The 26,306-nt window shown below is 44.1% G+C and overlaps 1 protein-coding gene across 1 annotated transcript; it reads right to left on the reverse strand.

Annotated features, from left to right (window-relative positions):
* Window positions 1–515: 515 nt before the first annotated feature.
* On the reverse strand, window positions 516–24,552 carry LOC106594224 (interleukin-18 receptor 1). Its single transcript, XM_045698281.2, has 12 exons — window positions 23,646–24,552; window positions 23,261–23,315; window positions 22,539–22,818; window positions 17,533–17,716; window positions 16,560–16,725; window positions 14,927–14,992; window positions 11,354–11,480; window positions 11,135–11,265; window positions 10,168–10,317; window positions 9,262–9,414; window positions 6,804–6,988; window positions 516–2,036 (listed from the first exon to the last, which is right to left on the reverse strand). Exons 2-12 carry the CDS (start codon window positions 23,310–23,312, stop codon window positions 1,854–1,856), a joined length of 1,677 nt encoding a protein of 558 aa, XP_045554237.1. The 5' UTR covers window positions 23,313–23,315; window positions 23,646–24,552; the 3' UTR covers window positions 516–1,853.
* Window positions 24,553–26,306: the final 1,754 nt, after the last annotated feature.

Here is a 26,306-nt window from a genome sequence, read left to right on the forward strand (position 1 = left end):
CATGGTCTTTCCTTGAATCTCTTAAAGCTTTTTTTTTGGGGGGGGGGTTGGCCCCCGACTGGTAACAGAGAGAAACAGGTAGAGCGAGAAAGACAATTCTTCTGTCCACTGGACAAGCAGAGTATGCCGTGGTAGTTTTGGATGGGTCTTAAAGTAACTTCCAGTGAAAATCTCACTTTTACAAGTTCATATTCCATTAACTCATACCCAAATAATGTCCTATACTCGTATTTGTGGCCAATGCATACATTTGAGAAAACAAAAACACACAAAAACCCCACCTCAAACTTATATCTGAAATACACTTCTTGCTATTTCCTCATAGAACATGACGTAATGTTGGCTCATTGGCCGAGCTCGCCAATCAGCGGTCTAGTCGCATTAATATTTTTAATGACCGGTATACGCCCACACCATTCTGTTGCTGGGGTAAGCCCACACCATTCTGTTGCTGGGGTAAGCCCACACCATTCTGTTGCTGGGGTAAGCCCACACCATTCTGTTGCTGGGGTAAGCCCACACTATTCTGTTGCTGGGGTAAGTAAGCCCACACCATTCTGTTGCTGAGGTAAGCCCACACCATTCTGTTGCTGAGGTAAGCCCACACCATTCTGTTGCTGGGGTAAGCCCACACCATTCTGTTGCTGGGGTAAGCCCACACCATTCTGTTGCTGGGGTAAGCCCACACAATGCTGTTGCTGGGGTAAGCCCACACCGTTCTGTGGCTGGGGTAAGCCCACACCATTCTGTTGCTGGGGTAAGCCCACACCATTCTGTTGCTGGGGTAAGCCCACACCATTCTGTTGCTGGGAAAGCCTACACCATTCTGTTGCTGGGGTAAGCCCACACCATTCTGTTGCTGGGGTAAGCCCACACCATTCTGTTGCTGGGGAAAGCCAACACCATTCTGTTGCTGGGGTAAGTAAGCCCACACCATTCTGTTGCTGGGGTAAGCCCACACCATTATGTTGCTGAGGTAAGCCCACACCATTCTGTTGCTGGGGTAAGTAAGCCCACACCATTCTGTTGCTGGGGTAAGCCCACACCATTCTGTTGCTGGGGTAAGCCCACACCATTCTGTTGCTGGGGTAAGCCCACACCATTCTGTTGCTGGGGTAAGCCCACACCATTCTGTTGCTGGGGTAAGCCCACACCATTCTGTTGCTGGGGTAAGCCCACACCATTCTGTTGCTGGGGTAAGCCCACACCATTCTGTTGCTGGGGTAAGTAAGCCCACACCATTCTGTTGCTGGGGTAAGTAAGCCCACACCATTCTGTTGCTGAGGTAAGCCCACACCATTCTGTTGCTGAGGTAAGCCAACACCATTCTGTTGCTGGGGTAAGCCCACACCATTCTGTTGCTGGGGTAAGCCCACACCATTCTGTTGCTGGGGTAAGCCCACACCATTCTGTTGCTGAGGTAAGCCCACACCATTCTGTTGCTGGGGTAAGCCCACACCATTCTGTTGCTGTGGTAAGCCCACACCATTCTGTTGCTGGGGTAAGCCCACACCATTCTGTTGCTGGGGTAAGCCCATACCATTCTGTTGCTGTGGTAAGCCCACACCATTCTGTTGCTGGGGTAAGCCCACACCATTCTGTTGCTGGGATAAGCCCACACCATTCTGTTGCTGGGATAAGCCCACACCATTCTGTTGCTGAAACTATTTCACTCTTATAGGTAAAAATGGCACATTAATCACGTTAGATGCATTTATTTCACCCCGGAGCAGGGTTGGGGTCAAGTTGAAGTTATTTTTTAAATAATTGAAAATAGATGCCATTATTTCATTTGAATTTGAGTTTACTTTGTAAATTGACTGAACCCAAACCCTGCCCTGGAGCCTATATAATCACAGAATGGTCCTCTCATCCTTCGGGGGGCGCCGTCTGGTCCTGGCAGGCATACGGTAGCGCAGCTCCTTCCAGAAGGGTGAGGAGAGGGGTTTGGAGTGGGAGCCTCTCCAGGTGACGGTGTGTCCTGACTGGGCCAGCAGCCGCAGGGCCTCAGGGAGGGAGTCCAGCTCCAGATCCACCTAAAACATTTACAGAATAATGTAGTGAATTTTTGGGGGTAGCCCAGACCGGGACTTGAACGGAGGTCCACCAACTGCCGACCCAACACCTTAGTTGTTACACCAAGAGATCCGAACCCCTTGACAAGATCACTAGTTCCAACTGTTCTGCCTGCAGCTATGGAACCCTGACCTGTTCACCGGACGTGCTACCTGTCCCAGACCTGCTGTCCCAGACCTGCTGGAACCCTGACCTATTCACCGGACGTGCTACCTGTCCCAGACCTGCTGTTTTCAACTCTCTAGAGACAGCAGGAGCGGTAGAGATACTCTCAAAGATCGGCTATGAAAAAGCCAACTGACACTTACTCTTGTGTTACTGACTTGTTGCACCCTCGACAACTACTATGATTATTATTATTTGACCATGCTGGTCATTTATGAACATTTAGGCCATGTGCTGTTATAATCTCCACCCGGCACAGCCAGAAGAGGACTGGCCACCCCTCATAGCCTGGTTCCTCTCTAGGTTTCTTCCTAGGTATTGGCCTTTCTAGGGAGTTTTTCCTAGCCACTGTGCTTCTACACCTGCATTGCTTGCTGTTTGGGGTTTTAGGCTGGGTTTCTGTACAGCACTTTGAGATATCAGCTGATGTAAGAAGGGCTATATAAATACATTTGATTTGATTTGACTAGGTGTTGTGTTAAGGTTGATACAATTACTAATTTAGCTGATATAGCGCTTTTCATTACAAAATAGAATCTCGAAAAAGCACTGAAAACAAACATGCACAACCAATTGCAAAAGTGGAAAAATACAAAGTGTTTCTAGTCAGCTTTGGAAAGGAAATGGAGTTGAAGCAGTTTGAAAAGAAGTTGAAGCAGTTTTAAAGAAAATGGAGTTGAAGCAGTTTGAAAAGGAAATGGAGTTGAAGCTGTTTGAAAAGGAAATGGAGTTGAAGCCGTTTGAAAAGGAAATGGAGTTGAAGCCGTTTGAAAAGAAATGGAATTGAAGCCGTTTGAAAAGAAATGAAAAGAAATGGAATTGAAGCCGTTTTAAAAGAAATGGAATTGAAGACGTTTTAAAGGAAATGGAGTTGAAGCAGTTTTAAAGGAATGGAGTTGAAGCCGTTTGAAAAGGAAATGGAGTTGAAGCCGTTTGAAAAGGAAATGGAGTTGAAGCCATTAGAAACGGAAATGGAGTTGAAGCCGTTTGAAAAGGAAATGGAGTTGAAGCAGTTTGAAGAGGAAATGGAGTTGAAGCAGTTTGAAGAGGAGTTGAAGCAGTTTGAAAAGGAAAAGGAGTTGAAGCAGTTTGAAAAGGAAAAGGAGTTGAAGCAGTTTGAAAAGGAAATGGAGTTGAAGCAGTTTGACAAGGAAATGGAGTTGAAGCAGTTTGAAAAGGAGTTGAAGCAGTTTGAAAAGGAAAAGGAGTTGAAGCAGTTTGAAAAGTAAAAGGAGTTGAAGCAGTTTAAAAGGAAATGGAGTTGAAGCAGTTTGAAAAGGAAATGGAGTTGAAGCAGTTTAAAAGGAAATGGAGTTAAAGCAGAAAGACAGCATGGCATCAGCTCCAGGTCTACCTGTTTATTTAGTTTGAAAGACAGCATGGCATCAGCTACAGGTCTATCTGTTTATTTAGTTTGAAAGACAGCATGGCATCAGCTACAGGTCTATCTGTTTATTTAGTTTGAAAGACAGCATGGCATCAGCTACAGGTCTATCTGTTTATTTAGTTTGAAAGACAGCATGGCATCAGCTCCAGGTCTATCTGTTTATTTAGTTTGAAAGACAGCATGGCATCAGCTACAGGTCTACCTGTTTATTTAGTTTGAAAGACAGCATGGCATCAGCTACAGGTCTATCTGTTTATTTAGTTTGAAAGACAGCATGGCATCAGCTACAGGTCTATCTGTTTATTTAGTTTGAAAGACAGCATGGCATCAGCTACAGGTCTATCTGTTTATTTAGTTTGAAGGACAGCATGGCATCAGCTCCAGGTCTATCTGTTTATTTAGTTTGAAAGACAGCATGGCATCAGCTACAGGTCTATCTGTTTATTTTGTATGAAAGACAGCATGGCATCAGCTCCAGGTCTATCTGTTTATTTAGTATGAAAGACAGCATGGCATCAGCTCCAGGTCTATCTGTTTATTTAGTATGAAAGACAGCATGGCATCAGCTACAGGTCTATCTGTTTATTTAGTTTGAAAGACAGCATGGCATCAGCTACAGGTCTATCTGTTTATTTAGTTTGAAAGACAGCATGGCATCAGCTACAGGTCTATCTGTTTATTTAGTATGAAAGACAGCATTGCATCAGCTACAGGTCTATCTGTTTATTTAGTTTGAAAGACAGCATGGCATCAGCTCCAGGTCTACCTGTTTATTTAGTATGAAAGACAGCATGGCATCAGCTACAGGTCTACCTGTTTATTTAGTATGAAAGACAGCATGGCATCAGCTCCAGGTCTATCTGTTTATTTAGTTTGAAAGACAGCATGGCATCAGCTACAGGTCTATCTGTTTATTTAGTTTGAAAGACAGCATGGCATCAGCTACAGGTCTATCTGTTTATTTAGTTTGAAAGACAGCATGGCATCAGCTACAGGTCTATCTGTTTATTTAGTTTGAAAGACAGCATGGCATCAGCTCCAGGTCTACCTGTTTATTTAGTATGAAAGACAGCATGGCATCAGCTACAGGTCTACCTGTTTATTTAGTTTGAAAGACAGCATGGCATCAGCTCCAGGTCTATCTGTTTATTTAGTATGAAAGACAGCATGGCATCAGCTACAGGTCTACCTGTTTATTTAGTATGAAAGACAGCATGGCATCAGCTACAGGTCTACCTGTTTATTTAGTTTGAAAGACAGCATGGCATCAGCTCCAGGTCTATCTGTTTATTTACTTTGAAAGACAGCATGGCATCAGCTCCAGGTCTATCTGTTTATTTAGTTTGAAAGACAGCATGGCATCAGCTCCAGGTCTATCTGTTTATTTAGTTTGAAAGACAGCATGGCATCAGCTACAGGTCTATCTGTTTATTTAGTTTGAAAGACAGCATGGCATCAGCTCCAGGTCTATCTGTTTATTTAGTTTGAAAGACAGCATGGCATCAGCTCCAGGTCTATCTGTTTATTTAGTATGAAAGACAGCATGGCATCAGCTCCAGGTCTATCTGTTTATTTAGTTTGAAAGACAGCATGGCATCAGCTACAGGTCTACCTGTTTATTTAGTATGAAAGACAGCATGGCATCAGCTACAGGTCTATCTGTTTATTTAGTTTGAAAGACAGCATGGCATCAGCTCCAGGTCTATCTGTTTATTTAGTATGAAAGACAGCATGGCATCAGCTCCAGGTCTATCTGTTTATTTAGTTTGAAAGACAGCATGGCATCAGCTACAGGTCTATCTGTTTATTTAGTTTGAAAGACAGCATGGCATCAGCTACAGGTCTATCTGTTTATTTAGTTTGAAAGACAGCATGGCATCAGCTCCAGGTCTATCTGTTTATTTAGTTTGAAAGACAGCATGGCATCAGCTCCAGGTCTATCTGTTTATTTAGTTTGAAAGACAGCATGGCATCAGCTACAGGTCTACCTGTTTATTTAGTATGAAAGACAGCATGGCATCAGCTACAGGTCTATCTGTTTATTTAGTTTGAAAGACAGCATGGCATCAGCTCCAGGTCTATCTGTTTATTTTGTATGAAAGACAGCATGGCATCAGCTCCAGGTCTATCTGTTTATTTAGTTTGAAAGACAGCATGGCATCAGCTCCAGGTCTATCTGTTTATTTAGTTTGAAAGACAGCATGGCATCAGCTCCAGGTCTATCTGTTTATTTAGTATGAAAGACAGCATGGCATCAGCTCCAGGTCTATCTGTTTATTTAGTTTGAAAGACAGCATGGCATCAGCTCCAGGTCTATCTGTTTATTTAGTTTGAAAGACAGCATGGCATCAGCTCCAGGTCTACCTGTTTATTTAGTTTGAAAGACAGCATGGCATCAGCTCCAGGTCTATCTGTTTATTTAGTATGAAAGACAGCATGGCATCAGCTCCAGGTCTATCTGTTTATTTAGTATGAAAGACAGCATGGCATCAGCTACAGGTCTATCTGTTTATTTAGTATGAAAGACAGCATGGCATCAGCTCCAGGTCTATCTGTTTATTTAGTTTGAAAGACAGCATGGCATCAGCTCCAGGTCTATCTGTTTATTTAGTATGAAAGACAGCATGGCATCAGCTCCAGGTCTATCTGTTTATTTTGTATGAAAGACAGCATGGCATCAGCTCCAGGTCTATCTGTTTATTTAGTTTGAAAGACAGCATGGCATCAGCTCCAGGTCTATCTGTTTATTTAGTTTGAAAGACAGCATGGCATCAGCTCCAGGTCTATCTGTTTATTTAGTTTGAAAGACAGCATGGCATCAGCTACAGGTCTATCTGTTTATTTAGTTTGAAAGACAGCATGGCATCAGCTCCAGGTCTATCTGTTTATTTAGTTTGAAAGACAGCATGGCATCAGCTACAGGTCTATCTGTTTATTTAGTTTGAAAGACAGCATGGCATCAGCTACAGGTCTACCTGTTAATTTGGGAAATTCATTTGACAGGGACAGCGCACATTCACCAACGGTATTGTCCCAAATGGAACCCTATTCCCTTTATAGTGCACTACTTTAGACCAGGGCCCATAACACTATATAGGGAATAGGGTGCCATTTGGGACACACTCACAAAGCTAACTGTCGTCCATAGGCAGAACTCGTCCATAGGCATAACTACCTGGCTGTCTGGGGCTGACTCTGTCTGGATGAGGACCAGCCATGTCTGCCGTTCCACTAGTGCAGCATGGAGCCCAGTGAGCAGACTATACTGGCTGTCCTGCCCTGGGTTCAGCCCCAGGCTGCTGGGCACCAGGATCAGTCTCCGGCTCTGCTCTATACACCCCAGCACCGCCTCAGCCACCGCTGGAAACACAGAGCACATACTGTACTGATACAGATACAGGAACAGGAACGGGTACAGGAACAGATACAGGAACAGGAATAGGTACAGGAACAGATACAGGAACAGGAACAGGTACAGGAACAGGTACAGATACAGGAATGGGAACAGGTACAGGAACAGGTACAGGAACGTGTACAGGAATGGGTACGGGAACAGGTACAGGACCGGGAACAAAAATGGGAATGGGAACGGGAATGGTTACGGGTACAGGAACGGGAACAGGTACGGGAATGGATATGGGAACGGGTACAGGTACAGGAACGGGTACAGGAACAGGAACCTGTACAGGAACAGTAACCTGAACAGGAATAAGAACATGTACAGGAACAGGAACATGTACAGGAACAGGTACAGGAACGGATACAGGTACAGGTAGAGGAACAGGTAGAGGTAGAGGGACAGGAACAAGAACAGGTAGAGGGACAGGTAGAGGAACAAGAACAGGAACAGGTACAGGAACAGGTACAGGAACAAGAACAGGAACAGATACAGGAACAGGCACAGGAACAAGAACGGATACAGGTACAGGAACAAGAACAGGAACAGGTACAGGAACAAGAACAGGGATGGATACAGGAACAAGAACAAGAACAGGAACAGGAACGGATACAGGTAGAGGTAGAGGAACAGGTAGAGGAACAGGAACAGGTAGAGGTAGAGGAACAGGTAGAGGAACAGGTAGAGGAACAGGAACAGGTAGAGGTAGAGGAACAGGTACAGGAACAGGTAGAGGTAGAGGAACAGGTAGAGGTAGAGGAACAGGAACAGGTAGAGGAACAGGTAGAGGTAGAGGAACAGGTAGAGGTAGAGGAACAGGTAGAGGTAGAGGCACAGGTAGAGGTAGAGGAACAGGTAGAGGAACAGGTAGAGGTAGAGGAACAGGAACAGGTAGAGGAACAGGTAGAGGTAGAGGAACAGGTAGAGGTAGAGGCACAGGTAGAGGTAGAGGAACAGGTACAGGTACAGGTAGAGGTAGAGGAACAGGAACAGGTAGAGGAACAGGTAGAGGTAGAGAAACAGGTAGGGGTAGAGGAACAGGTAGAGGAACAGGTAGAGGAACAGGTACAGGTAGAGGAACAGGAACAGGTAGAGGTAGAGGAACAGGTAGGGGTAGAGGAACAGGTAGAGGTAGAGGAACAGGTAGAGGTAGAGGTACAGGTACAGGTAGAGGAATAGGAACAGGTAGAGACAGAGGTAGAGGTAGAGGAACAGGTAGAGGTAGAGGTAGAGGAACAGGTAGAGGTAGAGGACCAGGTACAGGTAGAGGCAGAGGTAGAGGTAGAGGAACAGGTAGAGGTAGAGGAACAGGTACAGGTAGAGGAACAGGAACAGGTAGAGGAACAGGTAGAGGAACAGGTAGAGGTAGAGGAACAGGTAGAGGAACAGGATAAGGTAGAGGAACAGGTAGAGGTAGAGGAACAGGTAGAGGTAGAGAAACAGGTAGAGGCACACAGGTAGAGGAACAGGTAGAGGTAGAGGTACAGGTACAGGTAGAGGAACAGGTAGAGGTAGAGGCACACAGGTAGAGGTACAGGTGGAGGAACAAGTAGAGGTAGAGGCACAGGTAGAGGTAGAGGAACAGGTAGAGGTAGAGGAACAGGTACAGGTAGAGGAACAGGAACAGGTAGAGGAACAGGTAGAGGTAGAGGAACAGGTAGAGGTAGAGCAACAGGTAGAGGTAGAGGAACAGGTAGAGGTAGAGGAACAAGTAGAGGTAGAGGAACAGGTAGAGGTAGAGGAACAAGTAGAGGTAGAGAAACAGGTAGAGGAACAGGTAGAGGAACAGGTAGAGGTAGAGGAACAGGTAGAGGAACAGGATAAGGTAGAGGAACAGGTAGAGGTAGAGGAACAGGTAGAGGTAGAGAAACAGGTAGAGGCACACAGGTAGAGGAACAGGTAGAGGTACAGGTACAGGTACAGGTAGAGGAACAGGTAGAGGTAGAGGCACACAGGTAGAGGAACAGGTAGAGGTAGAGGACAGGTACAGGTGGAGGAACAAGTAGAGGTAGAGAAACAGGTAGAGGTAGAGGAACAGGATAAGGTAGAGGAACAGGTACAGGAACGGATACAGTTCCAGGAACAGGAAATGGTACAGGAACAGGTACAGATAAAGGAACAGAAACAGGAACAGGTACAGGTTCAAGAACAGTGCATACAAACAAACACACACACACACACACACACACACACACACCAGTATGAGGACAAATGTGAGGACAGTGGACTGACTCACCCTCCCCAGGGAGCACGTCACGGTCGTAGAGACACAGGCTGTAACCATACTCCTCTTCCAGCACCTCCTCCACCTGACGCCTGTCCTCCTCACTGACACCTGATTCTGTGTCACTCTTATAACACAGCACATAGGCATCGTAACGCTTCCCATCTGAAACACACCATTCAGACAAGTTAGAACACAGCACATAGACAATGTAACACAGCACATAGGCATTATAACACAGCACATAGGCATTATAACACAGCACATATGCATTATAACACAGCACATAGGCATCGTAACGCTTCCCATCTGAAACACACCATTCAGACAAGTTAGAACACAGCACATAGACAATGTAACACAGCACATAGGCATTATAACACAGCACATAGGCATTATAACACAGCACATATGCATTATAACACAGCACATAGGCATCGTAACGCTTCCCATCTGAAACACACCATTCAGACAAGTTAGAACACAGCACATAGACAATGTAACACAGCACATAGGCATTATAACACAGCACATAGGCATTATAACACAGCACATATGCATTATAACACAGCACATAGGCATCGTAACGCTTCCCATCTGAAACACACCATTCAGACAAGTTAGAACACAGCACATAGACAATGTAACACAGCACATAGGCATTATAACACAGCACATAGGCATTATAACACAGGACATAGGCATCGTAACGCTTCCCATCTGAAACACACCATTCAGACAAGTTAGAACACAGCACATAGGCATTATAACACAGCAGATAGGCATTATAACACAGGACATAGGCGTTGTTACACATCCCATCTGAAACTAACACAATTCATCCAAATCATGTGGTGAAACACGATCTACAACGAGACTGTTTGCATGGGACATTGGCATGTTAGGTGTTATTCTCACCAGAGACGTTGTGATGATGCCAACCCAGATCATCTCTGAGAAATAGAATGATGTCCACCTTCAGCTTGACATAGACAACAGTCACCACCACCACCGTCACGGCAAAGACCCCCAGTATACCCAGCACCAGGAAGTGGAACTGGGGTGGACCTAAAGGGTGACATGAAATACACACACACACACACACACACACACACACACACACACACACACACACACACACACACACACACACACACACACACACACACACACACACACACACACACACACACACACACACACACACACACACACATACACACACACAAAAATAAACCTGATAATATCAAACAGCTGTTACTGTACAGTGGAAAGAGAAACTGGAGAGAGAAAAAAATCACAGAAAATCATCCTAATTTCACACAGAAGTGATGATAATCTCTTCTTGATTAAATGTCATGTTAACCTAAGAGCAGAATAGATAATAATCTCTTCTTGATTAAATGCCATGGTAACCTAAGAGCAGAATAGATAATAATCTCTTCTTGATTAAATGTCATGGTAACCTAAGAGCAGAATAGATAATAATCTCTTCTTGATTAAATGTCATGGTAACCTAAGAGCAGAATAGATAATAATCTCTTCTTGATTAAATGTCATGGTAACCTAAGAGCAGAAGAGAGGGTTCTGTGAAATGACCAGTAGAGTTTGATAAAGGCAGACTCTGTAATATTTTTAATGATTGGAAAGCTAAGATGTCCCTTGGGGCGGCAGCGTAGCCTAGTGGTTCGAGTGTTGGACTAGTAACCGAAAGGTTGCAAGATCAAATCCTTGAGCTGACAAGGTACAAATCTGTCATTCCGCCCCTGAACAAGGCAGTTAACCCACTGTTCCTAGGCCGTCATTGAAAATATGAATTTGTTCTTAACTGACTTGCCTAGTTAAATAAAGGTCAAATAAAAATGTAAGAGGCTGCTTGACTTACTCTTCTGTTGGAAGATGATGGAGACGTTGGAGTTCCTAGATGGAGACTCCACTTGACAGGTGTATCTGTTCCTCAGCTGCTCCTCTGACACCTGCCTGATCACCAGCAATGCCTGGTGATGGCCATTCTCTCTGGAGAAAACAGTCAAGTGTGTTGTGTTAAGTGATTTGAAATAGTATTTGAACCCAGGTCTGTTCTGTAGTGAGTGTACATGCTCACTCTGAAGTGTTATAAAACACTGGTAGGGTCTCCTGGTTCTCCTCCACAAAAGATCTGTTTTCCAACCATTGTAAGAGGTCAGTTTCAGAGGACAGGACAGCCATGCAGACCACCACCACAGTGGATCCTGGAGGAAACACACAACATTCACTAACACTTTGCTAACTACCTCTCTCAAAGAGTGCAGTGTATAAAGTCAGACAATCTCAGCCACTCCCTGTCACCAAAGGAGTACCCCAAGGCTCAATCCTAGGCCCCACGCTCTTCTCAATTTACATCAACAACATAGCTCAGGCAGTAAGAAGCTCTCTCATCCATTTATATGCAGATGATACAGTCTTATACTCAGTTGGCCCCTCCCCGGATTTTGTGTTAAATGCTCTACAACAAAGCTTTCTTAGTGTCCAACAATCTTTCTCTACCCTTAACCTTGTTCTGAACACCTCCAAAACAAAGGTCATGTGGTTTGGTAAGAAGAATGCCCCTCTCCCCACAGGTGTGATTACTACCTCAGAGGGTTTAGAGCAGGAGGTAGTTACCTCATACAAGTACTTGGGAGTATGGCTAGACGGTGCACTGTCCTTCTCTCAGCATATATCAAAGCTGCAGGCTAAAGTTAAATCTAGACATGGTTTCCTCTATCGTAATCGCTCCTCGTTCACCCCAGCTGCCAAACTAACCCTGATTCAGATGACCATCCTACCCATGCTAGATTACGGAGACATAATTTATAGATCGGCAGGTAAGGGTGCTCTCGAGCGGCTAGATGTTCTGTACCATTCGGCCATCAGATTTGCCACCAATGCTCCTTATTGAACACATCACTTCACTCTATACTCCTCTGTAAACTGGTCATCTCTGTATACCCGTCGCAAGACCCACTGGTTGATGCTTATTTATAGAACCCTCTTAGGCATCACTTCCCCCTATCTGAGATATATACTGCAGCCCTCATCCTCCACATACAACACCCGTTCTGCCAGTCACATTCTGTTAAAGGTCCCCAAAGCACACACATCCCTGGGTCGCTTGTCTTCTCAGTTCACTGCAGCTAGCGACTGTAACGAGCTGCAACAAACAATCAAACTGGACTGTTTAATCTCAATCTCTTCATTCAAAGACTCAATCATGGACACTCTTACTGACAGTTGTGGCTGTTTAGCGTGATGTATTGTTGTGTCTACCTTTGTGCTGTTGTCTGTGCCCAATAATGTTTGTACCATGTTTTGTGCTGCTACGAAGTTGTGTTGCTACCATGTTGTTGTCATGTTGTGTTGCTACCATGCTGTGTTGTCATGTGTTGCTGCCTTGCTATGTTGTTGTCTTTAGGTCTCTCTTTATGTAGTGTTGTGTTGTCATGATGCGTGTTTTGTCCTAAATGTATATTTTATTTTTATTTTTAATCCCAGCCCCCTTCCCTGCAGAAGTCCTTTTGCCTTTTGTTAGGCCGCCATTGTAAATAAGAATTTGTTCTTAACTGACTTGCCTAGTGAAATAAATCAAATAAAATACTTAGGGCAGGGATGGGGGTGGAGGCCACAAGTAATCTGAACTCATCATGAGGGGCCGCAGATAAATGTTTTACATTTTACACATTTTGACATGGTGTGTAGAGAAGATGTTGCTGTTTTAAAGCTAGTTTGCTACAATTCTACACATTTAGCAGAAGATTTAGCAATTTTATTACTCATTTTATGCACTTTTTTGTTTTAGAGTTAATTTTGTGCAATTTTACAAATTTTGCAAGCTAATGTTCTACAATACTACACATTTTTCCGTAGCATGATTACTACGTTTAGATAAGATAGCTGGCCACGAGCCTAACCTACCAATATAAAATATGATAGCTGGCCACTAGCCTAACCTACCAATATAAAATATGATAGCTGGCCACTAGCCTAACCTACCAATATAAAATATGATAGCTGACCACTAGCCTAACCTACCAATATAAAATATGATAGCTGGCCACTAGCCTAACCTACCAATATAAAATATGATAGCTGGCCACTAGCCTAACCTACCAATATAAAATATGATAGCTGGCCACTAGCCTAACCTATCAATATAAAATATGATAGCTGACCACTAGCCTAACCTACCAATATAAAATATGATAGCTGACAACTAGCCTAAACTACCAATATAAAATATGATAGCTGGCCACTAGCCTAACCTACCAATATAAAATATGATAGCTGACCACTAGCCTAACCTACCAATATAAAATATGATAGCTGACCACTAGCCTAACCTACCAATATAAAATATGATAGCTGGCCACTAGCCTAACCTACCAATATAAAATATGATAGCTGGCCACTAGCCTAACCTACCAATATAAAATATGATAGCTGGCCACTAGCCTAACCTATCAATATAAAATATGATAGCTGACCACTAGCCTAACCTACCAATATAAAATATGATAGCTGACAACTAGCCTAAACTACCAATATAAAATATGATAGCTGGCCACTAGCCTAACCTACCAATATAAAATATGATAGCTGACCACTAGCCTAACCTACCAATATAAAATATGATAGCTGACCACTAGCCTAACCTACCAATATAAAATATGATAGCTGGCCACTAGCCTAACCTACCAATATAAAATATGATAGCTGGCCACTAGCCTAACCTACCAATATAAAATATGATAGCTGGCCACTAGCCTAACCTACCAATATAAAATATGATAGCTGACCACTAGCCTAACCTACCAATATAAAATATGATAGCTGACCACTAGCCTAACCTACCAATATAAAATATGATAGCTGACCACTTGCCTAACCTACCAATATAAAATATGATAGCTGACCACTAGCCTAACCTACCAATATAAAATATGATAGCTGGCCACTAGCCTAACCTACCAATATAAAATATGATAGCTGGCCACTAGCCTAACCTACCAATATAAAATATGATAGCTGGCCACTAGCCTAACCTACCAATATAAAATATGATAGCTGGCCACTAGCCTAACCTACCAATATAAAATATGATAGCTGGCCACTAGCCTAACCTACCAATATAAAATATGATAGCTGGCCACTAGCCTAACCTACCAATATAAAATATGATAGCTGACCACTAGCCTAACCTACCAATATAAAATATGATAGCTAATCACTAGCCTAACCTACCAATATAAAATATGATAGCTGGCCACTAGCCTAACCTACCAATATAAAATATGATAGCTAATCACTAGCCTAACCTACCAATATAAAATATGATAGCTGGCCACTAGCCTAACCTACCAATATAAAATATGATAGCTGACCACTAGCCTAACCTACCAATATAAAATATGATAGCTAATCACTAGCCTAACCTACCAATATAAAATATGATAGCTAATCACTAGCCTAACCTACCAATATAAAATATGATAGCTGACATGGCTAATTGAGTGACTGACATAACAATAGAAAAACAATTTAGAAATTGCACCTTGTGTATTCTGCTGTTCTACCTCGCAACAGTAAGTTGAGAAGTTGAGACCACGTGACAATTCAGACACTAATTGACACCCATACAGATAAGTAGAGAGGAACTCACCCATATCTACATTAATAACCTCCCCATCCTGAGGTTTGATGATCTTTGGCATAACCTGGGAACTTCCTGCACAATACAATAATATCACTGTAGTCAAAACACAAATATCACTGTAGTTACTAAAACACAAATATCACTGTAGTCAAAACAGAAATATCACTGTAGCTGAAACAGAAATATCACTGTAGCTGAAACAGAAATATCACTGTAGCTAATACCAAATATCACTATGGTTAAAACAGAAATATCACTGTAGCTGAAACAGAAATATCACTGTAGCTGAAACAGAAATATCACTGTAGCTGACACAGAAATATCACTGTAGCTAATACCAAATATCACTATGGTTAGAACAGAAATATCACTGTAGCTAATAACAAATATCACTATGGTTAAAACAGAAATATCACTGTAGCTGACACAGAAATATCACTGTAGCTAATACCAAATATCACTATGGTTAAAACAGAAATATCACTGTAGCTGAAACAGAAATATCACTGTAGCTGAAACAGAAATATCACTGTAGCTGAAACAGAAATATCACTGTAGCTGAAACAGAAATATCGCTGTAGCTGAAACAGAAATATCCCTGTAGCTAATACCAAATATCACTATAGTTAAAACAGAAATATCACTGTAGCTGACACAGAAATATCACTGTAGCTGAAACAGAAATATCACTGTAGCTAATACCAAATATCACTATAGTTAAAACAGAAATATCACTGTAGCTGACACAGAAATATCACTGTAGCTGAAACAGAAATATCACTGTAGCTAATACCAAATATCACTATGGTTAAAACAGAAATATCACTGTAGCTGACACAGAAATATCACTGTAGCTGAAACAGAAATATCACTGTAGCTGACACAGAAATATCACTGTAGCTGACACAGAAATATCACTATAGTTAAAACAGAAATATCACTGTAGCTGACACAGAAATATCACTGTAGCTGACACAGAAATATCACTGTAGCTGACACAGAAATATCACTGTAGCTGACACAGAAATATCACTGTAGCTGACACAGAAATATCACTATAGTTAAAACAGAAATATCACTGTAGCTGACAGAAATATCACTGTAGCTGACACAGAAATATCACTATAGTTAAAACAGAAATATCACTGTAGCTGACACAGAAATATCACTGTAGCTGACACAGAAATATCACTGTAGCTAATACCAAATATCACTATAGTTAAAACAGAAATATCACTGTAGCTCAAACACAAACATGAATGTAGTTAAAAGGAAACTCTTTCTATAAATTGTTTTAATCAGAATAAAGCATCAATATGGACAAAAGTTACAGATCCTTGTTCTTGCATTATAGCTTTCCGCTATAGCCTAGGTTCAGATCCACCAAACATGAAATACATCTTAACTAACAAATACATTTCAAGGTATCTTTGCAAAAGGTCAGAAGCTCCAAAACCATACAGCAGGGTTGGGGTCAATTCCAGTCGATTCAGGAAGTACACTGAAATTCTAATTCTCTTCAATTCTTTTCAATTAATAAACATTTCAAATTGGAATTGGATTTACTTTCTGACTTGACTGGAATTGAAATGTAATTAATCCCAACCCTGATATCCAGTACTGTCCAGTAACTTCTTACCTTTAACGGTCCGCTCCATGGTTCTGGACAAGGTAAACACCTGTCCATCATGGAGGTTTGAGTTGTATGTGTAGTATGAAGTGCAGGTATAGTAACCACTGTCATTTTCAGAAGCACTCATCAGGTATCCATCGCCAAAGTCAGAGGGTAACTCTGTGTCACAGTTCTACAATGCATTAATCAAGACACAGGTAAGACACATATAATACACAGGCAATAGCAGGTAATAAACAGGCAATAATAAGCAATAAACAGGCAATAACAGGTAATAAACTGGCAATAACAGGTAAGACACATAATACACAGGCAATAAAAGGCAATAACAGGCAATAACAGGTAATAACAGGTAATAAACAGGCAATAACAGGTAATAACAGGTAATAAACTGGCAATAACAGGTAAGACACATATAATACACAGGGAGTTTTTCCTAGCCACCATGCTTCTACATGTGCATTGCTTGCTTCCTGGGGTTTTAGACTGGGTTTCTGTATAAGCACTTTGTCACAAAGTACACTGAAAGTCACACTGATGTAAAAAGGACTTTACAAATAAATGTGATTAATAAACAGGTAATCAACTGGTAATAAATAGGTAATACAACGCCAGTGTCTATTGATGCTAATCACAAAACTGAGAGTTGTTTTTGCTGCACCATCCATGACTGGTGAACTAAAACGTTGATGCTGGTCCCTATGCTAGCTAGGACACCCACTCAGGCTAGGGGAAAAACATGAAATAACAGGAAATACCCTGTGGCTTTTGGTCTAGTGGAAAAAAAATCACAATCAACAGAGTATTCAATAGTACCTTGCCAACGGCTAGAGGGAAAACACACCTCTTCAAGCAGATGTCTTTAGTTTTAGCCAAAGGCAAGTAAGAAGAACTAGTGGAAACTCAACATCACTGGATATTTACTACTACTTTGTCAACTGCTGGGGGATGGGGGGGCAAAGAAAAGAAGAAGTCATACCTTGTACCACGTATAATTATGTTTTGTGAAGTTTTGTGCGATGCTGTCTGACGTGCAGGTTAACTTTTCACAGGACTGTCTCAGATAGCAAGTGGATTCATACACATCCATATCTGTGTAACACTGGCCAGAGAACACTGTGATGTTAAACCACGCTGTTCTCAGGGGCTGGCCACTGGCATCGCTGCAACAGTCCAGACAGAGATATGACCATTAATCAACCAATCAATCAATCAAACCATCAACCATTCAATCAGTCAATGAATCAATGCATCAACAGAATGACGCATAAAATACATCAGAGGGAAGGAGAAGACAGTTGAAGAACAAAAGTATGATTGATAAAATGGACAATAAAAGGCCAACTAGATTTGTAAGAGACAGACACTTACAGTAGAGAGCAGGAGTAGGACCCTGTTGGTTGGGACAGACACTTACAGTAGAGAGCAGGAGTAGGACCCTGTTGGTTGGGACAGACACTTACAGTAGAGAGCAGGAGTAGGACCCCTGTTGGTTGGGACAGACACTTACAGTAGAGAGCAGGAGTAGGACCCTGTTGGTTGGGACAGACACTTACAGTAGAGAGCAGGAGTAGGACCCTGTTGGTTGGGACAGACACTTACAGTAGAGAGCAGGAGTAGGACCCTGTTGGTTGGGACAGACACTTACAGTAGAGAGCAGGAGTAGGACCCCTGTTGGTTGGGACAGACACTTACAGTAGAGAGCAGGAGTAGGACCCTGTTGGTTGGGACAGACACTTACAGTAGAGAGCAGGAGTAGGACCCTGTTGGTTGGGACAGACACTTACAGTAGAGAGCAGGAGTAGGACCCTGTTGGTTGGGACAGACACTTACAGTAGAGAGCAGGAGTAGGACCCCTGTTGGTTGGGACAGACACTTACAGTAGAGAGCAGGAGTAGGACCCTGTTGGTTGGGACAGACACTTACAGTAGAGAGCAGGAGTAGGACCCTGTTGGTTGGGACAGACACTTACAGTAGAGAGCAGGAGTAGGACCCTGTTGGTTGGGACAGACACTTACAGTAGAGAGCAGGAGTAGGACCCTGTTGGTTGGGACAGACACTTACAGTAGAGAGCAGGAGTAGGACCCTGTTGGTTGGGACAGACACTTACAGTAGAGAGCAGGAGTAGGACCCTGTTGGTTGGGACAGACACTTACAGTAGAGAGCAGGAGTAGGACCCTGTTGGTTGGGACAGACACTTACAGTAGAGAGCAGGAGTAGGACCCCTGTTGGTTGGGACAGACACTTACAGTAGAGAGCAGGAGTAGGACCCTGTTGGTTGGGACAGACACTTACAGTAGAGAGCAGGAGTAGGACCCTGTTGGTTGGGACAGACACTTACAGTAGAGAGCAGGAGTAGGACCCTGTTGGTTGGGACAGACACTTACAGTAGAGAGCAGGAGTAGGACCCTGTTGGTTGGGACAGACACTTACAGTAGAGAGCAGGAGTAGGACCCTGTTGGTTGGGACAGACACTTACAGTAGAGAGCAGGAGTAGGACCCTGTTGGTTGGGACAGACACTTACAGTAGAGAGCAGGAGTAGGACCCTGTTGGTTGGGACAGACACTTACAGTAGAGAGCAGGAGTAGGACCCTGTTGGTTGGGACAGACACTTACACTAGAGAGCAGGAGTAGGACCCTGTTGGTTGGGACAGACACTTACAGTAGAGAGCAGGAGTAGGACCCTGTTGGTTGGGACAGACACTTACAGTAGAGAGCAGGAGTAGGACCCTGTTGGTTGGGACAGACACTTACAGTAGAGAGCAGGAGTAGGACCCCTGTTGGTTGGGACAGACACTTACAGTAGAGAGCAGGAGTAGGACCCTGTTGGTTGGGACAGACACTTACAGTAGAGAGCAGGAGTAGGACCCTGTTGGTTGGGACAGACACTTACAGTAGAGAGCAGGAGTAGGACCCTGTTGGTTGGGACAGACACTTACAGTAGAGAGCAGGAGTAGGACCCCTGTTGGTTGGGACAGACACTTACAGTAGAGAGCAGGAGTAGGACCCTGTTGGTTGGGACAGACACTTACAGTAGAGAGCAGGAGTAGGACCCTGTTGGTTGGGACAGACACTTACAGTAGAGAGCAGGAGTAGGACCCCTGTTGGTTGGGACAGACACTTACAGTAGAGAGCAGGAGTAGGACCCTGTTGGTTGGGACAGACACTTACAGTAGAGAGCAGGAGTAGGACCCTGTTGGTTGGGACAGACACTTACAGTAGAGAGCAGGAGTAGGACCCTGTTGGTTGGGACAGACACTTACAGTAGAGAGCAGGAGTAGGACCCTGTTGGTTGGGACAGACACTTACAGTAGAGAGCAGGAGTAGGACCCTGTTGGTTGGGACAGACACTTACAGTAGAGAGCAGGAGTAGGACCCTGTTGGTTGGGACAGACACTTACAGTAGAGAGCAGGAGTAGGACCCTGTTGGTTGGGACAGACACTTACAGTAGAGAGCAGGAGTAGGACCCCTGTTGGTTGGGACAGACACTTACAGTAGAGAGCAGGAGTAGGACCCTGTTGGTTGGGACAGACACTTACAGTAGAGAGCAGGAGTAGGACCCTGTTGGTTGGGACAGACACTTACAGTAGAGAGCAGGAGTAGGACCCTGTTGGTTGGGACAGACACTTACAGTAGAGAGCAGGAGTAGGACCCCTGTTGGTTGGGACAGACACTTACAGTAGAGAGCAGGAGTAGGACCCTGTTGGTTGGGACAGACACTTACAGTAGAGAGCAGGAGTAGGACCCTGTTGGTTGGGACAGACACTTACAGTAGAGAGCAGGAGTAGGACCCTGTTGGTTGGGACAGACACTTACAGTAGAGAGCAGGAGTAGGACCCTGTTGGTTGGGACAGACACTTACAGTAGAGAGCAGGAGTAGGACCCTGTTGGTTGGGACAGACACTTACAGTAGAGAGCAGGAGTAGGACCCTGTTGGTTGGGACAGACACTTACAGTAGAGAGCAGGAGTAGGACCCTGTTGGTTGGGACAGACACTTACAGTAGAGAGCAGGAGTAGGACCCCTGTTGGTTGGGACAGACACTTACAGTAGAGAGCAGGAGTAGGACCCTGTTGGTTGGGACAGACACTTACAGTAGAGAGCAGGAGTAGGACCCTGTTGGTTGGGACAGACACTTACAGTAGAGAGCAGGAGTAGGACCCTGTTGGTTGGGACAGACACTTACAGTAGAGAGCAGGAGTAGGACCCTGTTGGTTGGGACAGACACTTACAGTAGAGAGCAGGAGTAGGACCCTGTTGGTTGGGACAGACACTTACAGTAGAGAGCAGGAGTAGGACCCTGTTGGTTGGGACAGACACTTACAGTAGAGAGCAGGAGTAGGACCCTGTTGGTTGGGACAGACACTTACAGTAGAGAGCAGGAGTAGGACCCTGTTGGTTGGGACAGACACTTACACTAGAGAGCAGGAGTAGGACCCTGTTGGTTGGGACAGACACTTACAGTAGAGAGCAGGAGTAGGACCCTGTTGGTTGGGACAGACACTTACAGTAGAGAGCAGGAGTAGGACCCTGTTGGTTGGGACAGACACTTACAGTAGAGAGCAGGAGTAGGACCCCTGTTGGTTGGGACAGACACTTACAGTAGAGAGCAGGAGTAGGACCCTGTTGGTTGGGACAGACACTTACAGTAGAGAGCAGGAGTAGGACCCTGTTGGTTGGGACAGACACTTACAGTAGAGAGCAGGAGTAGGACCCTGTTGGTTGGGACAGACACTTACAGTAGAGAGCAGGAGTAGGACCCCTGTTGGTTGGGACAGACACTTACAGTAGAGAGCAGGAGTAGGACCCTGTTGGTTGGGACAGACACTTACAGTAGAGAGCAGGAGTAGGACCCTGTTGGTTGGGACAGACACTTACAGTAGAGAGCAGGAGTAGGACCCCTGTTGGTTGGGACAGACACTTACAGTAGAGAGCAGGAGTAGGACCCTGTTGGTTGGGACAGACACTTACAGTAGAGAGCAGGAGTAGGACCCTGTTGGTTGGGACAGACACTTACAGTAGAGAGCAGGAGTAGGACCCTGTTGGTTGGGACAGACACTTACAGTAGAGAGCAGGAGTAGGACCCTGTTGGTTGGGACAGACACTTACAGTAGAGAGCAGGAGTAGGACCCTGTTGGTTGGGACAGACACTTACAGTAGAGAGCAGGAGTAGGACCCTGTTGGTTGGGACAGACACTTACAGTAGAGAGCAGGAGTAGGACCCTGTTGGTTGGGACAGACACTTACAGTAGAGAGCAGGAGTAGGACCCCTGTTGGTTGGGACAGACACTTACAGTAGAGAGCAGGAGTAGGACCCTGTTGGTTGGGACAGACACTTACAGTAGAGAGCAGGAGTAGGACCCTGTTGGTTGGGACAGACACTTACAGTAGAGAGCAGGAGTAGGACCCTGTTGGTTGGGACAGACACTTACAGTAGAGAGCAGGAGTAGGACCCTGTTGGTTGGGACAGACACTTACAGTAGAGAGCAGGAGTAGGACCCTGTTGGTTGGGACAGACACTTACAGTAGAGAGCAGGAGTAGGACCCTGTTGGTTGGGACAGACACTTACAGTAGAGAGCAGGAGTAGGACCCTGTTGGTTGGGACAGACACTTACAGTAGAGAGCAGGAGTAGGACCCTGTTGGTTGGGACAGACACTTACAGTAGAGAGCAGGAGTAGGACCCTGTTGGTTGGGACAGACACTTACAGTAGAGAGCAGGAGTAGGACCCTGTTGGTTGGGACAGACACTTACAGTAGAGAGCAGGAGTAGGACCCTGTTGGTTGGGACAGACACTTACAGTAGAGAACAGGAGTAGGACCCTGTTGGTTGGGACAGACACTTACAGTAGAGAGCAGGAGTAGGACCCTGTTGGTTGGGACAGACACTTACAGTAGAGAGCAGGAGTAGGACCCTGTTGGTTGGGACAGACACTTACAGTAGAGAGCAGGAGTAGGACCCTGTTGGTTGGGACAGACACTTACAGTAGAGAGCAGGAGTAGGACCCCTGTTGGTTGGGAGAGACCCTCAGGATGACGAGAGTGTTTTCAGACCTCCACACCGCAGGCTCCTGAAGCTCCCCAGGGCCAGAGTGGTTGCTCCATACCAGGGTCAGGTTGCCCTCCCTGTGCCCTGCCATGGTGGTCTGCAGTGGGCACTGGAGCACTGCCATCTCTCCCTCCCGGACATGAACAGGAGGTTGGACACACGACTTACATGGAGATGGAGGAGAGTCACATGACGTACAGCCTCCTCTGACCAGCTCTGTGGGAAGAACATCCAAGATAGACCGTCTCAGTGGAGGATGGAGGGCACCCTATTCCCTAACAGACCTTTGGCACTACTTTTGACCAGGGTCCATGGCACCCTATTCCCTATATAGTGCACTACATTTGACCAGTATCCATGGCACCCTATTCCCTATATAGTGCACTACTTTAGATCAGGGCTTCCCGTTGGGCTAGGGTTAAGAGTAGTGCACTATGTAGGGTAGCCTAAATGTACTTGATCAAATATTTTATGCGGTACAAATAAACATTTTACACCGACCTTAAAATTGTTATAGGGTGCTCAATAGGACAACAATTAGCGATGAAAGGTTTGTTGTATGACTGGTCTTTTTGGTTGGTTATCAGCAGTTTCTAGGGCAGGATACTCATCATGTGTAACTTCTAAAACATGTTGTAACCTGCTCATTCTAACAGACCTTTGGTTGCAGAGAGGATGAGGAACGTAAACAGTGGGGTCATCTTCATCATGTTCTTAATTCACACACAGACAAACACACAAACACACACAGACAAAACACACAAACACACACAGACAAAACACACAAACACACACAGACAAAACACACAAACACACACAGAGAGAAAGTCAGTGGGGGAAAAGCCCCCTGAACCACAAGTCATAACAAATATATTGGAAAAAAATGACAGCAGAGAAACTTAGAACTTTTCATGAAAGTGAAATATAAACAGGTACTATCAGATCAACATAATAGTACTATGTTATAGCAGGCTGCATGACTATAGATAGAATAAGAATAACCTACAATACAACAACATTCAGTAAAGGAATTAATAACTTACTCAGCTGTGAGTGTGGAGGTAAATTCCAAGATGATATTGTGTGTTTTCGCAGACCATTAACAGAAACTGAGGAAATGCTTTCTGTTCTAAGCTACTTCCCTTTAAACTTCAGGATAGCAGTTTCGTTCTCGGTAGGAACTGGAATTTCCATATTAATATATTATATTTCACATGGCTCCTCCTATAATCTATAGTCAAATTGACCGAGTGAATACAGCTATTGACTCAGTTTAGTGGCCTAGTTGTATGCTACCCACTGATGAAGACTTAGCCCACTGACTAGATGTCAAAGTGAAACTTTGTGATTCTAGTGCCATTGCAGGTGCTATATGCAGATGTGACAAGGCGTGACATAATACTTGTGATTTCCCAGAAATCCTGGTGTATCTAAGATATTGGCGCCACCTTCTTTCTGTGTGTGGGGAGAGCAGACCGCGACACTAGCTAGGTGTACGTCGGATTGGCGACAGATTTTCATGATAATATTGAAAAAATCCGCATAAAGAAAATATGCGCACTTCCCCACCAGTGGTGTTTCCGCTAAACTGACTTGTTTAGAATAAAAATCAGCATGTAATGACGTAGTGCACACAAAATGTTGTTTTTCCTTCAAATTTGAAGGTTCCGAATAAAATCTAGAGTTCAATCTGTTTGCATCGCATTTTCAACTCTACCAATAGTTTCTCCAAAAACTTGCATAAAATAGCAAATGTGCCTAGTCCGTTCTTGGCACAAGCGCTCTAGTCAACCGTTTGCAGATAAAGTGCGGGCAGGCTGTGCAGGTAGGCTAGTGAGTCTACATGAGATAATAATTAAGACATAGTATTGTTATTTGTCAAACAGCAGTCAAGCATCGATCATCATGTTTTGTTAGACTTCAGTGCAGTTTTGGACATTATCATCATAATCGGCAGCTGAAAAAGTGTATTTGTTATGACTTAACATCCCCTGCTACATCGTGGCTCGAGTTACCTTTAATTGGCTTAATAAAGAAAATCCCCATAAAAAAAACGTCATTTTTAAACTACAGATACTGAATGAAAATGACCTCACCAGTGGTGTTTCCACCAAACATATCTAATAAAAATCTACATTTCAATGTGTTTCCATCCCATTTTCAACTCAACATATAGTTTTGTCACAAAAACTGGAGTTAAATAGCATTCAGTATGTGCAAACTCTGGTCTTGGCTCGTGCGCTCTAGCCAACAGCTCGGGCTGGCTGGGCGGGTAGGCTACATGATGACATTGTTGTGGATAAAAGTAAGAATATTTGTATTTGTCAAACGGAAGCCAAACTGAATCAGACCCTGTGAAATGAATCCTAACTTATTTCATCTGTATCCTAATAAACCCCATGCCTTCTCTACTACGTCATAATGGGAGGACAACACAAGGCATAGTTGACACCATTTACTTTGATATGATGGTTATTATATCAATATTTGCTCATAAAAGCGTTTCCATAACATTTCTCGCATAATTCATTTTACTGACAGAAAAAGAGCATTTTTGTTTTGTGGACATTTGGAAAGTTTACCAAAAAATCTGTTTCCATCAGGTCTGTAATTTTGTTGATGTAGTCTACTTAACTCGCATAAAACGTTTGGATGGAAACCTGGTTAGTGATAGTAAACTAATACACTACATGACCAAAAGTATGTGGACACCTGCTCGTCCAACATGTAATTCCAAAATCATTGGCATTCATATGGAGTTGGTCCCCCCTTTGCTGCTATAACAGCCTCCACTCTTCTGGGAAGGCTTTCCACTAGATGTTGGACACTGCTGCGGGGACTTGCTTCCATTCAACCACAATAGCATTACTGAGGTCGGGCACTGGTGTTGGGTGATTAGGACTGGCTCGCAGTCAGCATTCCAATTCATCCCAAAGGTGGTCAATGGGGTTGAGGTCAGGGCTTTGTACAGGCCAGTGAAGTTCTTCCACACCGATCTCGAGAAGAAAAAAAATCTGTATGGACCTCGCTTTGTGCATGGGGGCATTGTCATGCTGAAACAGGAAAGGGCCTGCCCCAAACTGTTGCCACAAAGATGGAAGCACATCCATTATTCCTCTTCCACTAAACTTTACAGCCAAACCCAGATTTGTCCGTCGGACTGCTAGATGGGGAAGCCTGATTCATCAGTCCAGAGAACGTGTTTCCACTGCTCCAGAGTCCAATGGCGGCAAACTTTACACCACTCCAGCCGACACTTGGCATTGCGCATGGTGATCTTAGGCTTGTGTGCGGCTGCTTGACCATGGAAACCCATTTCATTAAGCTCCCGACGAACAGTTACTGTGCTGACGTTGCTTCCAGAGGCAGTTTGGAACTCAGTAGTGAGTGGTGTAACCGAGGACAGACGTTCTTTACGTGTTTCAGCGGTCAGCGGTCCCATTCTGTGAGCTCATGTGGCCTACCACTTCCCAGCTGAGCCGTTGTTGCTCCTAGACTTTTCCACTTCACAATAACAGCACTTACAGTTGACCTGGGCAGCTCTAGCAGTGCAGAAATTTGACAAACTGACTTGTTGGAAAGGTGGCATCCTATGACGGTGCCATGTTGAAAGTCACTGAGCTCTTCTGTAAGGCCATTCTACTGCCAATGTTTGTCTATGGAGATTGCATGGTTGTGTGCTCGATTTTATACATCTGTCAGCA

This window comes from Salmo salar, chromosome 16 (assembly GCF_965601325.2).
Source record: "Salmo salar chromosome 16, fSalSal1, whole genome shotgun sequence".
Classification (NCBI taxonomy): Eukaryota; Metazoa; Chordata; class Actinopteri; order Salmoniformes; family Salmonidae; genus Salmo; species Salmo salar.